The sequence below is a fragment of the Mesoplodon mirus genome (assembly GCF_964341445.2).
Source record: "Mesoplodon mirus genome assembly, chromosome: 2".
Classification (NCBI taxonomy): domain Eukaryota; kingdom Metazoa; phylum Chordata; class Mammalia; order Artiodactyla; family Ziphiidae; genus Mesoplodon; species Mesoplodon mirus.
Window position 1 is genome coordinate 124,701,380 of NC_138977.1, and position 12,090 is coordinate 124,713,469.

The 12,090-nt window shown below is 61.3% G+C and overlaps 1 protein-coding gene across 1 annotated transcript in view; it reads left to right on the plus strand.

The window, feature by feature from the left end:
• CFAP99 (cilia and flagella associated protein 99) overlaps positions 1–12,090 on the plus strand; it is a 43,133-nt gene that overhangs the window by 12,935 nt on the left and 18,108 nt on the right. The window contains exons 3-11 of the mRNA XM_082609707.1: positions 720–864; positions 1,220–1,314; positions 4,487–4,599; positions 6,177–6,354; positions 9,282–9,362; positions 9,497–9,571; positions 10,468–10,539; positions 10,766–10,857; positions 11,477–11,681. Coding sequence (XP_082465833.1) covers positions 720–864; positions 1,220–1,314; positions 4,487–4,599; positions 6,177–6,354; positions 9,282–9,362; positions 9,497–9,571; positions 10,468–10,539; positions 10,766–10,857; positions 11,477–11,681 — 1,056 coding nt within the window. The remainder of the gene's footprint in view (positions 1–719; positions 865–1,219; positions 1,315–4,486; positions 4,600–6,176; positions 6,355–9,281; positions 9,363–9,496; positions 9,572–10,467; positions 10,540–10,765; positions 10,858–11,476; positions 11,682–12,090) is intronic.

Consider the following 12,090-nt stretch of genomic DNA (forward strand, 5'->3'; position numbering starts at 1 on the left):
AGCACCATCCCACCAGCCCTTCTCGTTGCTGCATTGGCAACATTAGACGTTCTTTTTTTCTTATTGTCAAAAACTTAACTGGTTTTTTGAATAGGTAACACGTGACACACACAGGTCACAAACCCCACAATATTCCAAAGAGTAAGTGGAAAAAAGTCAGTCTCCGCAAACACTGATTGCCTCCCCCAGAGATTTTCCTTGCTTGTTTTTTTTTTTATTGTGGTAAAATACACATGACATAAAATTTACCATCTTGACTGTTCTTAAGTGTGCAATTCAATGGCATTAAGTACATTCACGGGTGACCATCACCACCGTGCGTCTCCAGAACCTTCTCACCTTCACAAGCTGAAACTCTGTCCACATTAAACAACAGCTCCCCACTCTCTCCCCCTCCCCCCGGCGCCCCCCCTTCTACTTTCTGTCCTGGGAATTTGAATCCTCTAGGGGCCTCGCGTGACCAGAGTCACACAGGACTTTTCCTTCGGGGTCATTTTCCTTGTTTATTTCCGTCTTTGCCCCACCGCACTGTCACCGCCCAGGAGAGCCGGCGGGACCGATTCCTGGGGGAGGACCTGCAGGGTCCGAGGGTCAGTGTTCCTGGCGGCTGGGGCGCTGCCCACTGCTCCGGGGGGGCACTGGGGACCCCCATATCGGGAGGCGGCTGCCCTCTCCCCTGGCTTGGCCGGCAGCCCCCTCCTGAGCTGTTTCTCCTCCAGACCCTGAGCCCCCAGGAGCAGGCGTTCATCATGGAAGTTCTGTCCGGGTGCCTCGAGTACCGGAAGCTGCTGACTATCGTGGTAGACGCCTTCTATGTGCGGGACGGCCGGCTCTGCCTGTGGGCCGATTACAGCCTCTTTGAGGGTAGGTGCCCGTGGCCAGCCACGGTGGGGGGCCCATGGGTCCCTGCAGGCCAGGCCCTGGTCTCCTTGTTGGCCGCAGGCCCTCGACGGCGACGGCGCACCACCCCCCACCCCCGTATGAGACGACGTCATTTGTACTGTTGTATCAGGTTATCATTTTCACGTGGGCCCAGGTGGCGCGCTTGCCTCTGGTCACGCGCCCTGCTGGAGGCGGGCACCTTCAGCTCAGTTCGCTGCACCTGCAGTGCACCTGTTGGGCCCTTAGCCTCTGGCTGACTCCCCCAGGGTCAAACGCCAGGGGCCCAGGGCGGGGACCCCCATGTGCTCCTCCCCGCTCTTGTACCCTCTCTCCTTAGTGATCTGCTACCTGGCCACTTTCCAGCTGGAGGAGCTCGGCTTTCAGCTCTTCTGTAGCATCGTGAAGTCCCAACCCATCCACAAGGTGTGCAAGGTGAGCCCCACCTGCCCCAAGTTCTGTTCTTAAACCCAAGGTCAAAGGTCTGCCCCATCTGGCGCTGACCTCTTACCTTTCTGGCTCACTTTAATGAAAGAAACTGCTGGGTTTGTTCTGTGTTTAAAACGAACCCATACCCTCTCTTTGCTGCGAACGTGCTCTTATTGTGCCTGGGGAATTTGGTTTCCGTTCCTCATGGTCTGGTGGGTGGTAGCTGCTGGACGCTAGCTGTTAGTCACGACACGGAGTCCTTGCCTGTTCAGTCCGGGCCTCTGGAACCTTCTCGGGCTCCTCTGACTTGTGACCAAGCTCCAGGCCCAGGGCAGCCTCTCCTTCCTCCAAGAGGGGCTGTACGGCTTTGCAGGGCCGAGGGAGCCTTTCTGAGCGGGTCTGAGGATTGGTACCCTTCGAGAGGGAGCCTGCAGGAGCCCACCCCCCTGTCCTGCCCGGGACCACTCCTGTGGCTGCCTGTTTCCTGTGCAGAAAGCCTGGGACTCCTGGGCCTTGGGGCCAGCAGGACCACGAATGAACCTGAGGGTCCTGCCCTCTGCCGGCTACTCCCACAAAGCATTTGCTGTGGGCCCGGCTTCCTCCGCAAGCAGCTCTTGCTTCACCCTCACAATGACCGGGTAAGGTCACTCCTACGGGCACTCATCCCACAGTTGAAGAAACTGAGGCACAGAGAGGTTCGGTAACTTGCCCAACATCACACAGCACATGAGTGGCAGAGCCAGTTCTTGGACCAGGCTTTCAACTGTTGGCTTGCTCCTCCTTACTTAGCTTGGTTGTTGGGGGGGCGGACACACACACACAGTCACCAGACCAGGACAGGGACTTCCTGGAGAAGAGCGGGGAGAGCTCAGGCCCCAGGAGTGCTTTGGGGCCTCTCTGGAAGGAGGCTGCAAGCTCTGCAGGGGCAGCTCAGGCAGGGTGGGGTAGAAGCCTTCCCACTGCCCCCGCCTGGGGAAGGGGAGACCTGGAGCAGTGACACTTGCCAGGACCACAGGGCCCAGAGATCTGCACCCTCCCCCAGCAGGTAACCTGAGGCAGCATGTTATTTTTAATGACTCTTTTTCCAATTTACATATAAACATAAGCAATTCACAGTGGGTAAATATTTGCATAGTTATCTTAAGCAAGGGCTTCATTTTTTGTTTTTTATAAATTTATTTATGTATGTATTTATTTATTTATTTTTGTCTGCCTTGGATCTTTGCTGCACGCGGGCTTTCTCTAGTTGCTGCGAGCAGAGCAGGAGCTACTCTTCGTTGCTGTGTGCAGGCTTCTCATTGTGGTGGCTTCTCTTGTTGAGGAGCACGCGCTCTAGGCGCGTGGGCTTCAGTAGTTGTGGCACTCGGGCTCAATAGTCGTGGCACGTGGGCTCTAGAGTGCAGGCTCAGTAGTTGTGGCGCACGGGCTTAGCTGCTCCATGGCATGTGGGATCTTCCCGGACCAGGGCTCGAACCCGTGTCCCCTGCATTGGCAGGCGGATTCTTAACCACTGTGCCACCAGGGAAGTCCCAAGGGCTTTATTTTTATGACAGCACTTTCTGAGAGATCTTTGGAGACTGCCCAGGGCCAGCGTACTGGCTGGAGCGCCTGCACTTGGTTCATGCTGTGCTGTCAGAGTTTTGAAATTCTTAATAACTGTTGAGCAAGGGGCCCACGTATCAATTTGCAGTGGTGGAGCCAGCCCTTCCCCGCCTTGGCCTGCAGAGCCTGCAGAGCCTGCAGAGCCTGCAGAGCCCATGGAGAGCAGCTCTTGGCCAGCGCAGCGCCTCTGGTGCAGGTTCCTGGGCATTTATCTCCCTGGAGAGTTTCTGGGGGAAGATTCATGGAAACGGCCCATTCACACTCCCAAAGAGCTGGGAGCTGCAGGAGGTGGTGTGGCGCCCCATCAGGGCCCTCTTCCTCGGCCCACACCTCATGCCCCAATCCCCACAATGCCAGTCCCGTTAGGGTCCACCCGCCTTGGGTTCAAAGACAGGGAGCAAGCTGTTGGGGACAGGACGGCTGCCCAGGGAACCCCCCAGACCACACCCGGGTGCTGTCACCACTGTGGTCAGATGAGCTGGTGCTTGGGCAGCCTTGGCCGTGGTCTCCTTGGGAGACAGTACTGTATGTGGGCATTCTAGGGGGACTGGCCCTGGGACGACACCTGGAGGGGTGCTGGCAATCCTGCTCCCTCCAAGGACGCTCACACTCACATGCTGGAATCCTCTGGACGGCCAGGGAACCCACCCGGAAGCCCACCCCATTCCAGCCCGTTCCCTGGGGGTGCTGCCTCCACCGCACCCCCAGAGAGAAGGAGGCCCCCTTTAGGAGGGCCCTAGCCCCAGGGCGGGAGGCAGTAAGTATGTCCCCAGGTGGGGGTCAACAGACCAGCTGCACTGTGTGGGAGGAGGGGGCTTGGGAATGGAGGAGTGGGCTGGGAGGGGGAGTGCAGAGACCCCAGGGCACAGCTACCGGGGGCTGACTGCCTCTTTCTGACAGGAAGTGGGAGCAGGGCTGAAAGAGTGGGTGGGAGAGAGGCGGGGGGACTGAGCCGGGTAGGGCGGGGAAGCTGAGGAGAGGCCCCTGGGGTGGGGTGGGGTGAGCAGGGGCCAGGCTGCCAAGTGGGAAGCTGTGGAAGGCTCTAGAAGGACACCTGGCTGCTGCTCCGTGAAGAAGGGCGGGGAGGCCTGAGGGGAGGTAGGAGGTGAGCACGTGGCTGCGGGGCAGCGGCCCCCCTGGGGAGGCAGCCGTGGGGACCAGAGACCCTGCCCTTGCCCACTGCTACCCACTGGCTCAGCCGCTCGAGTTCACCATGGCTGCAGGGGCGCCTGCTCAGCCCATTGGGCCCCACGTGTGGCCTTTACTGCCCCAGCAGCCACTCAACCAGAGAGGAGAGGACAGGCTTCTCCAGCCCTCCGGGAGTTGGCCCAGGTCCACAGAGGGTGCGAGGGGTTGGAGCCCGGGGGCCCACGGCAGGCAGGGACCCACTGGCTCAGGCGAGAGCCCCGGCGAGTGAGGGGCAGCTCCCCCAGCCCAGCAGGAGGGGGCGAGCGGGATGGGGTGCCCTGCCTGCTGTGGGCCGTGGTCCCCTCGTGGGGCGATGGCCACACCTGTCCCCTTGGCCCTGACTCTCCCTGTGGAGGCACCTGGCCCCCACGGCTCCCTCTTCCCTCAGTTCCTTGGGTTCCTCTTCAACCCCTTGAACCTGGGCTCATGGATCAAGGATGAGTGGAGCCTCATCTACGAGACCACCCACGTGAAGGAGCACTGGATCGACCCCCTGATGAGGTGGGCAGCGCAGGGCCCCGACCCGGTGCAGGGTGGGTGGGGCGTCCACTCGGGCAGCCAGCCAATGGCCAGCAGGGCCTGACGGCCAGTGGCTTTAGGACCAGCTGGATCAGGGGGGCGGGAGCTGGCCCCTTCTGCCCTGGAGCCCACTGGCTGAGGAGGGTGCTGTGCCGGTGCCACCTTGCTGCAGGGACCCTGCTGGTCCGGCCCTGGTCCGGGGTTGCAGGGGCGGACGTGGGGCGGGGAGCTGAGGCAGCAACAGCCTCCGATGGGCTCTGGCCCACATCTCTTCCCCAGCTGCCCCCAGGGTGCCACTCCTGGGCCTGGCACCCCAGAGCTGCCCTCTGCCTTGCCCTGCCTCTCCCATGGCAGGCTCCGGCCCACGCTGGTTTTGCTGGTACAGGCCAGGACCCCCAGGCAGAGGGCCAGCTCAGTGGTCTCTGGGGAGAGGCCTGCTAGGGCCAGGGTGCAGCTGCCTCCTCCAGTTTTTTCCCTTCTGACGGGGCTGGTGGAGCCACCTTATCTTGCTGGGGACAGGTAGACAGAGGGTTCTGGCACAAGCAGACCCCTGAGGTGCCAGCTATGTGTGGGAGGCCCGGGGCCCCAGGAAGGTGGGAGCCCCTCGTGTGGGAGAGGAGGCCCTGGCCCTGGGCAGCGGGGTGTCCCCCAAAGCTGCCCCTTCACCAGGGAGACGTCCTTGTCTCCGCCAGGCTGGACTCGCTGCCTGTCCGCAGGGCTGCCACCAGTCACCTGGGCCTGCGGGGCCCTGCGTCCCTGTCCTCCATCCCATATGCAGCCTTCCCCACTCGCTCTGTGACCAGCCCCATCACAGACCTGTCCCTTCCCCCACTGCCCCTCCCGAGACCCCACTCCCTGTTGGCCCTCAGACATGCCCTTCCTCCCCTTGGTGACCTTGGTCCTCAGGCTGGGGCAGGAGCAGTTCAAACCAAGCTGTCTCCCCAGGGGAGCCCTGCAGGAGGGGACACCAGCCAGGTGGGCAATGGTGGGCTGTGCCCACCCAGGGAGTGGAGGCACAGAGGGAGCCCAGACTTTGGGGCAGCCCAGTAGGGCCCTTCCCAAACCCCTGCTCAGGGGCCCCCCACCTCGAGACTGAGACTCTCCCCCTGCCCTGTCCACTCCCAAAGCCCAGCTCCCCCTGTCGCTGGCACAGCTCCAGGGACCTTCCTTTTGAACCACCAGCCTGCTCCCTGCTCCTGGCTTCCTCCCCCTGTGCCACCTGCTGGGGACCAGATTAGCTCCACGTCCCAGCCGCCACTGGGCGGTCCTCAGAGCCCCCGGATTCCTGCAGCGGGGACCTGCCCTGTCCCCATCCTCCCGCCCCCCACCCCCACCTAGGACGAGGATGCTGCTGGGCCTCAGTCTCCTCCTCCGTGCTAGGGGAGTGCTGGTGCGTGTGGCTCTGGGGTGTGGGGAGCTGGCACCTGTGAGTGAAGAGCGGCTACCCGCCCCCAGGCAGACCTAAGCTCCTGGAGGTCCTTCAGGTCCCGAGGGGCTGTTCCCTTGTTGGCGTGCTTAGGAAGTCACCCTAAGTTGCCGCTCCCACCTTTGCCTTCAAGGTGGCAGCCGGAGGTCCAGGAGCTGATCAACCAGCTGCAGGGGGCGTTGACCCATCAGCCCCCTCTTCCAAAGACCAAGGCCAAGGTCACAGAGCCCAAGGAGTTCAACCTGACGGCCCCCAGGCCCCGCGCCATCCCAGTGCCTGAGCCAGTCCCCGTGGTGTCCAAGACCAGACCAGTAAGTGTGGCTGATCGCAGGGGGCTTAGGGTGTCCAGGCAGGGAGAGTGGATCATGTGGGCCAGTGGAGCTGGGCTTTTCCAGGGCTGAGGGTGCCTGGACCAGACCAGGAGCATTTGATCACCCTCCCCAGCCCCATCTCACCCCACAGAGAGGGAAGCCCAGCTGACCCAGAGCCTGCCCAGTGGAGTGGGTTCCTGTGCTCCACCTACTGAGGTCTGGTCAGTAGGCGTGGAGTGGAGCTGTTGGCTGCGGGGCACAGGCCCATCTGCACTTGGCATTTGGAGCCCACTTTTATTTAACCCTGTGGCGGTGTACCACTCCCTCCCCACTGTGTACATGCATGTGTAGCTCGCGGTCTCTACTCCTCGGACTGCAGGGGTGACCCTATCCGCGCCTCAGGGCCTCTGCCTGTCTATCCCATCTGCCTAGGCCCTCTTCCTCTACCTCTCCCTCCCCTGCCTTGCTGACTTCTGTTGGTCAGGATGCTTTGTATTACAAGTAACAGAAAAAAGCAGCTCAGTCTGGCTTAGACAATAGAGAACCAGCTGACTCTCATGGCTGAAATAGGATAGGCTTCAGGCATAGTTTGATCAAGGTTCTAGAGCTGCTTCTCTGTGACTCTCTTCACCTAGTCCCCTCCAAGGGTCAACTTTATCTTTGGGCTAACTTCCCTCATTGTAGCAAAACGTCGAGGCCTCACACCCACACTACATCATCCAGGGCATGAGAGGACATCTAGGACCCAGAATTCTGTAAAAGTATGATTAGACCAACTTAGGTTGCATGTCTACCCTTGAACTGACCACCATGACTGGGAATGTAACGTTCTGACCGGTCATGGGCTCTACGCTGAGCATCTGTGATGGACTCAGCTTCCCAGAGCCTATCTGGTTCCCCAAAAGAACTAAGCACTACATGGAGGGTAAGGGGATAGTGCTGGGAGGTCCCAAGGTCCCAGACCACTCCCACCACCTGTCAGGTCTCGTTACAATCTCTGCCCAGAGAGGCCTTCCATGAACCCCTCGCCTATCAGGTCTCTCTTAATTTCCTTCTCATTGACCCAGATCCTTTTCTTCATGGCAGCAATTAGATTTTAGAGTTGTTTAGTAATTTGTGGGTCTATTTATTATCTGTCTCTTTTATCAGACCTCATCCATCTTATTTTTCCCATATTCCCAATGCCGAGCACAGTCCTGGCTCAGAGCAGACTCTTGGAAAATATCTGTCGGATGGATGGATGGATGGATGTGTGAATGGGTGGGTGGGTGGGAGAATGGATGAGTGGATGGGTGGACAAATGGATGGATGAGTGGTTGACGGACGGATGAATAGATGGATGTGTAGATTGGTTTATGGATGGACGGTGGATGGGTGGATGGTTGGGTGAGTAGGTGGGTGGATGATGGATGGATGGTGGGTAGGTGAGTGGATGGATGATCACATGGATGGACAGATGGGCAGATGGACAGAAGGATGATGGATGGGCCTTGTTGCTGAGCAACCCCACAGTCACCCAATCTGTAGGAGCCTCAGCGTTTCTGACCTCAGCTCCTCTGGTCTAAGTGTGTTTATCTCATGTCTTTTTACCACCTGCATCTCTCTCCCTCTCTGCCTGGCCCCTTCCCATCCCCTGCCCTGCTCCTTAGCTGCATGAGCTGTGAGATATTGGTGGACCATCTCCTTCCGTGGGGTCCACAGATGGCTGTGCTGGAACCATAAGCTCATTCCCTCCACACTCCCTGCCCTGCCCTATGCCCAGGACCCTCTACACCTCCTAGGTTGAGGGCTCATTCCAGGTCACTCATTCAACAAACGTGTATGGAATGCCCAGTATGTGCCAGGCACTATGCCTTCATGGAGCATGTGTTCCAGTGAAAAAACAGGATAAGTAAATTGTAAGGTGTGTTGGTGAAAAATGCTGAGGAGAAAAAATACTTCAGGGAAAGGAGATAAGAAGTGTTGGAGGGGCTGCATGGAGTTCTGGATGGCACGGCCAGGAAAGCCCTCCTGAGAAGCACCATGGGGTAAAGAACGAGAAGTGAGCAAATGAGCCATGGGTTTGTCTGGGGGAAGAACATATCAGACAGAGCAAAGCCTGTGCAAAGGCCCTGGGGCAGTGCCATCCCTCCCCCAAGGGTCAGGGGGCAGCCAGGAAGGGAAGGAGGGGATGGGAGGGGAGGTGTTCAGGGAGGCAGAGAGACAGGATATGGGCTCACAGGGTCCCCTCTGGCTGTGGTGGCCGAGGAAGGAGGTGAGGGGTGACCTTGAAGCAGGTGGGCAGTTTTTGAGGTGGACGTGGCTGTGAGAGACCGAGAGGGGTTGAGGAGGGCATCGAGGAGGACCCCAAGGCCTCGATGTGGGCCAGGGATGGATAGCAGTCAGGGTCAGCAAGGCTTGGGGAGGGAAGGGTTTGGGGGCAGAGAGGGTTTCAGGTTTGGACATGATGAGTTTCCTATGAACATTAGACGTGCAGGGGAGGGTACACGGAGTTAGGAGTCTGGAGTTCAGGGGTTTCCAGCGGGCTCTGCCCCATCCACGCTGTGGACACTGCTCCCCTCCAGGAGCCACCCTGCTGTCTCAGTGATACTGCTGCAGCCCCTCCCGCTCACTTTTCTGGGGTCAGTGACACTCTCCCAGCCCTACCTGTCCCTCCAGCGTCTGCTAGGCCTGGACCCTGTGCTTGGCCACCTTCCTTCCTGCTGCTGGCGTGACGTCCCCCCCCTCCTCTGCGGGTGACCACCAGCACCCAGCGGGTCCCAGTCAGAGCTCAGTGGCTTCCCTTCCAGCCCTGCTCCTCCTGGCAGGGGCACCACCGTCCACCCTCCTGGCCCTGGCACCTTCCTTCACCCACATCTAACGGGCACTTCTCACCCCTCCAAAGTGCCGCGGCTCACCACGGGCTCTTCCTTCCACCGCGCCACCAGGTCCCCAGGAGCACCTACCGGCCGCCCGAGGAGCAGCGGCTCCTGGAGATGACCAAGAGATACAATCGCCGCAAGGCTGAGGTGGGCCCCCTGTACCTGGAGACCCCCGTGCGGGCGTCAGGGCCAAAAGGCAGCTGGGGAGGAGGGGAGGAGCGGGTAGCTGGCCCGGGGCACCCGCGGTGGCCGGCGGGCTGGAGCGGCCTGTCTCTGTGCAGGAGCTGCTTCTGCGGGCCAGCATCGAGGAGATGCGGTGCGCGGGGCCCAGGCCCCGCGGGGAGCCCCCGGTGGAGGTAATGCCAGCACGCCCACAGCCCGGCCGGCCTTCCCAGCGGCCTCCTCTCACATCATAGACACGTCCCTCCCCGTGCCACGGCAGCGGCCACACTGCGAGGGCCATGGAGGGGCGGGGCCCAGCGCCGCCAGGCTGAGGGCGGCCCGAGCGGACAGGTGCATCGTCTCCTTCCCTGGGTGTCTCCAGATTTTCCATACTGAGCCCTTAGTGTTTCTGTGAGGAAAACCCCAGGGTGTGTTTGTCAATAAAGAAAGTCAGGGAGCAGGACAGGGAGGGCCCATTCTGGGTGGATGCTGAGCGACGCTCACTCGGGGAGCCGGCCCGGCCCCCCACCCCCACCCTGGACCCACCTAGGCGGCGGTGGACGGGGCCGAGGTGAGCCCCCCAAGCAGCTGGGGCAACCCAGGAGAGTGGGCACCCCACATAGTAGCAGCAGGCCCCGGGGTGTGATGGCTGAGGTCCTGTGGTGGGAGATTACCCGCTGCTCGCCCACCGTGGATGTGGTGCCCTGACACCTGAGGGTGTCTGCAGAGCAGCAGCGGCCTGGGCAGGGGGCAGCCCAGGGAAGGTCATGGGGGCCGGCCCCGGGGGCAGTGGAGGAGAAGGCCCCTGAGCCCAGGGGCTCCAGCCCCCCGACTGGGAACTGCGGTCCCCGGCCCGGCAGGCTCTGCACCTTCCCTGCCCCTGCCTGGGCGGCTGGACGGCCTTGGAGGACAGAGGTGCTGCGGGGGACCCAGTGCAGGGGGCGGGCTGGGCTGCAACGCGTGGATGGGCGGCTGGAGTTAGGACAGAGGGGAGTGGGCCAGGCCTCCCAGGGGTGCAGGGCCCCCTGATCAGCCGGGGTGTGTTTGGGGGCACCTTGTGGGCACAGGTGCCAGGCCCTGACCCCCATAGGACTCCAAGAAGAAGCTGCGGCTCCGATTTCCACCTCGAATCCTCAAGGCTCCAAAACTGACCTTCTACAGGGTGAGCAGTGCCCCTGACTGTCGTCAGGGTGGGCTTGGGGCAATGGCTCCAGGCCCCTACCCCTGGGGACCCACCTCCTGGCCTGTTCCCCCGAGGACAGCCCTGCCCTTGAGGCAGAAGGAAGCGCTGGGGAGGGGGCAGGTGTGGAGGGCAGGAGGGCAGAGGGGCACTTGCTGCTCTGAGGTGCCCCTCCCCTATCACAGCCGGCCCCCACTCTGTCCTGCAGCCCAACGATGACGCCCCGGTCAGGCTGAACACCGCTGCCATCCTGCGAGAAGGGGCCTTATATCAGCGGCAGGTGGAGAGGGAGCTGCAGAGGTGGGGTGGCAGCTCCTTGGCTTCCCCTCCCCTCCGGGAGCTCAAGAGGGGCTGGCGCCTGGCAGCTGCAATCCTGCAGAGGCGGCTTTGGGTGGGGGGGACCCAAGCAGGCCAGTGTCAGGGTCACAGCTGCATCCTAGGAAGATGATCCGCCCTCAGTGAGGGAGATGGACTGGGTAGGAGGAGGCTTAGCAGAAGCCTGGCCCACCCCAAAGCCCCCTGAGGGGTCACCTTCTCCTGGGATCCCTTTCTGATGCTCCCTCCCCTACCACCAGGGTTGCAGACCCCTGCACTTACCCCAAGAGTTGGGCTGTGGGTGGGAGCTTGGGTGGCTGACCAGATGGATGAGAGGTTGGACAGACACACAGGTGGACAAGAGGGTGGCGGATGGACGGACAGGTGGGTCACACACGAGTGGATGGGGGCTGGAGATGTGGCTGGAGGGCAGACGTACAGGACCGGGACAGGTGGACAGTGCGTGGAGCGGGTGGCTGGTGTTGGTAGAGGGCGGCCCACGCCTGTGAAGGCCACTGCCCCCAGGGGAACTGTGGCCTCCTGGTGGCCCATGCAGCCCCACCACAGGAGACCCCCAGCCCTGCCTCTTGCCTTCTCTCCCCAGGGTGGATAAGCTCATGGACGGGGCCGGGGACCTCTCTGAGTTCCTCAAGTGGCAGAGGAAGATGCAGGCAAAGGACCTGGAGGAACAGCTGGCCACAGGCGAGTGCCGGAGGCTGCAGGGGAAGCTCAGCCACGAGGAGGCCATCCTGGCACGGCAGCAGGTGGTGAAGGAGAAGAAGCAGAAAGCCGACCAGAAGAAGGAGGAGGTGACGGGCAGGCCAGGGTGGCTGGGGCCTGGGCTGGCCGTGGGCCTGGCTATTCCTGTGGTTGCCGCCCCCAGGCATTTCCTCCTAAAACCCACAGAGTGGAGGTGCTTCCTCTGGCCCCATCTCACCAGGTGGGTCTTCTGGAAGCATCTGGGGTCAGCTGGCCTGCGTGGACTGTCTGGCCAGCACTTCTGGTCCAGACTGCCCCCCGCCCCCACTAGCACGGTCAGTTTGTCCGCACATCCACGTGTGAGGGAGGACCTGAGGTCTGTCTGGCAGAAACTTCCAGAAGGCCAGCATGTCTGCATAAGATACGAGAGGGTCTGTGGACACCCACGTTTCCACTTCGGATGCTCTGGACGTCAGTCCTGCTCTTCCTCCTCCTAGGATGGACATCCTGGCCGGGGCC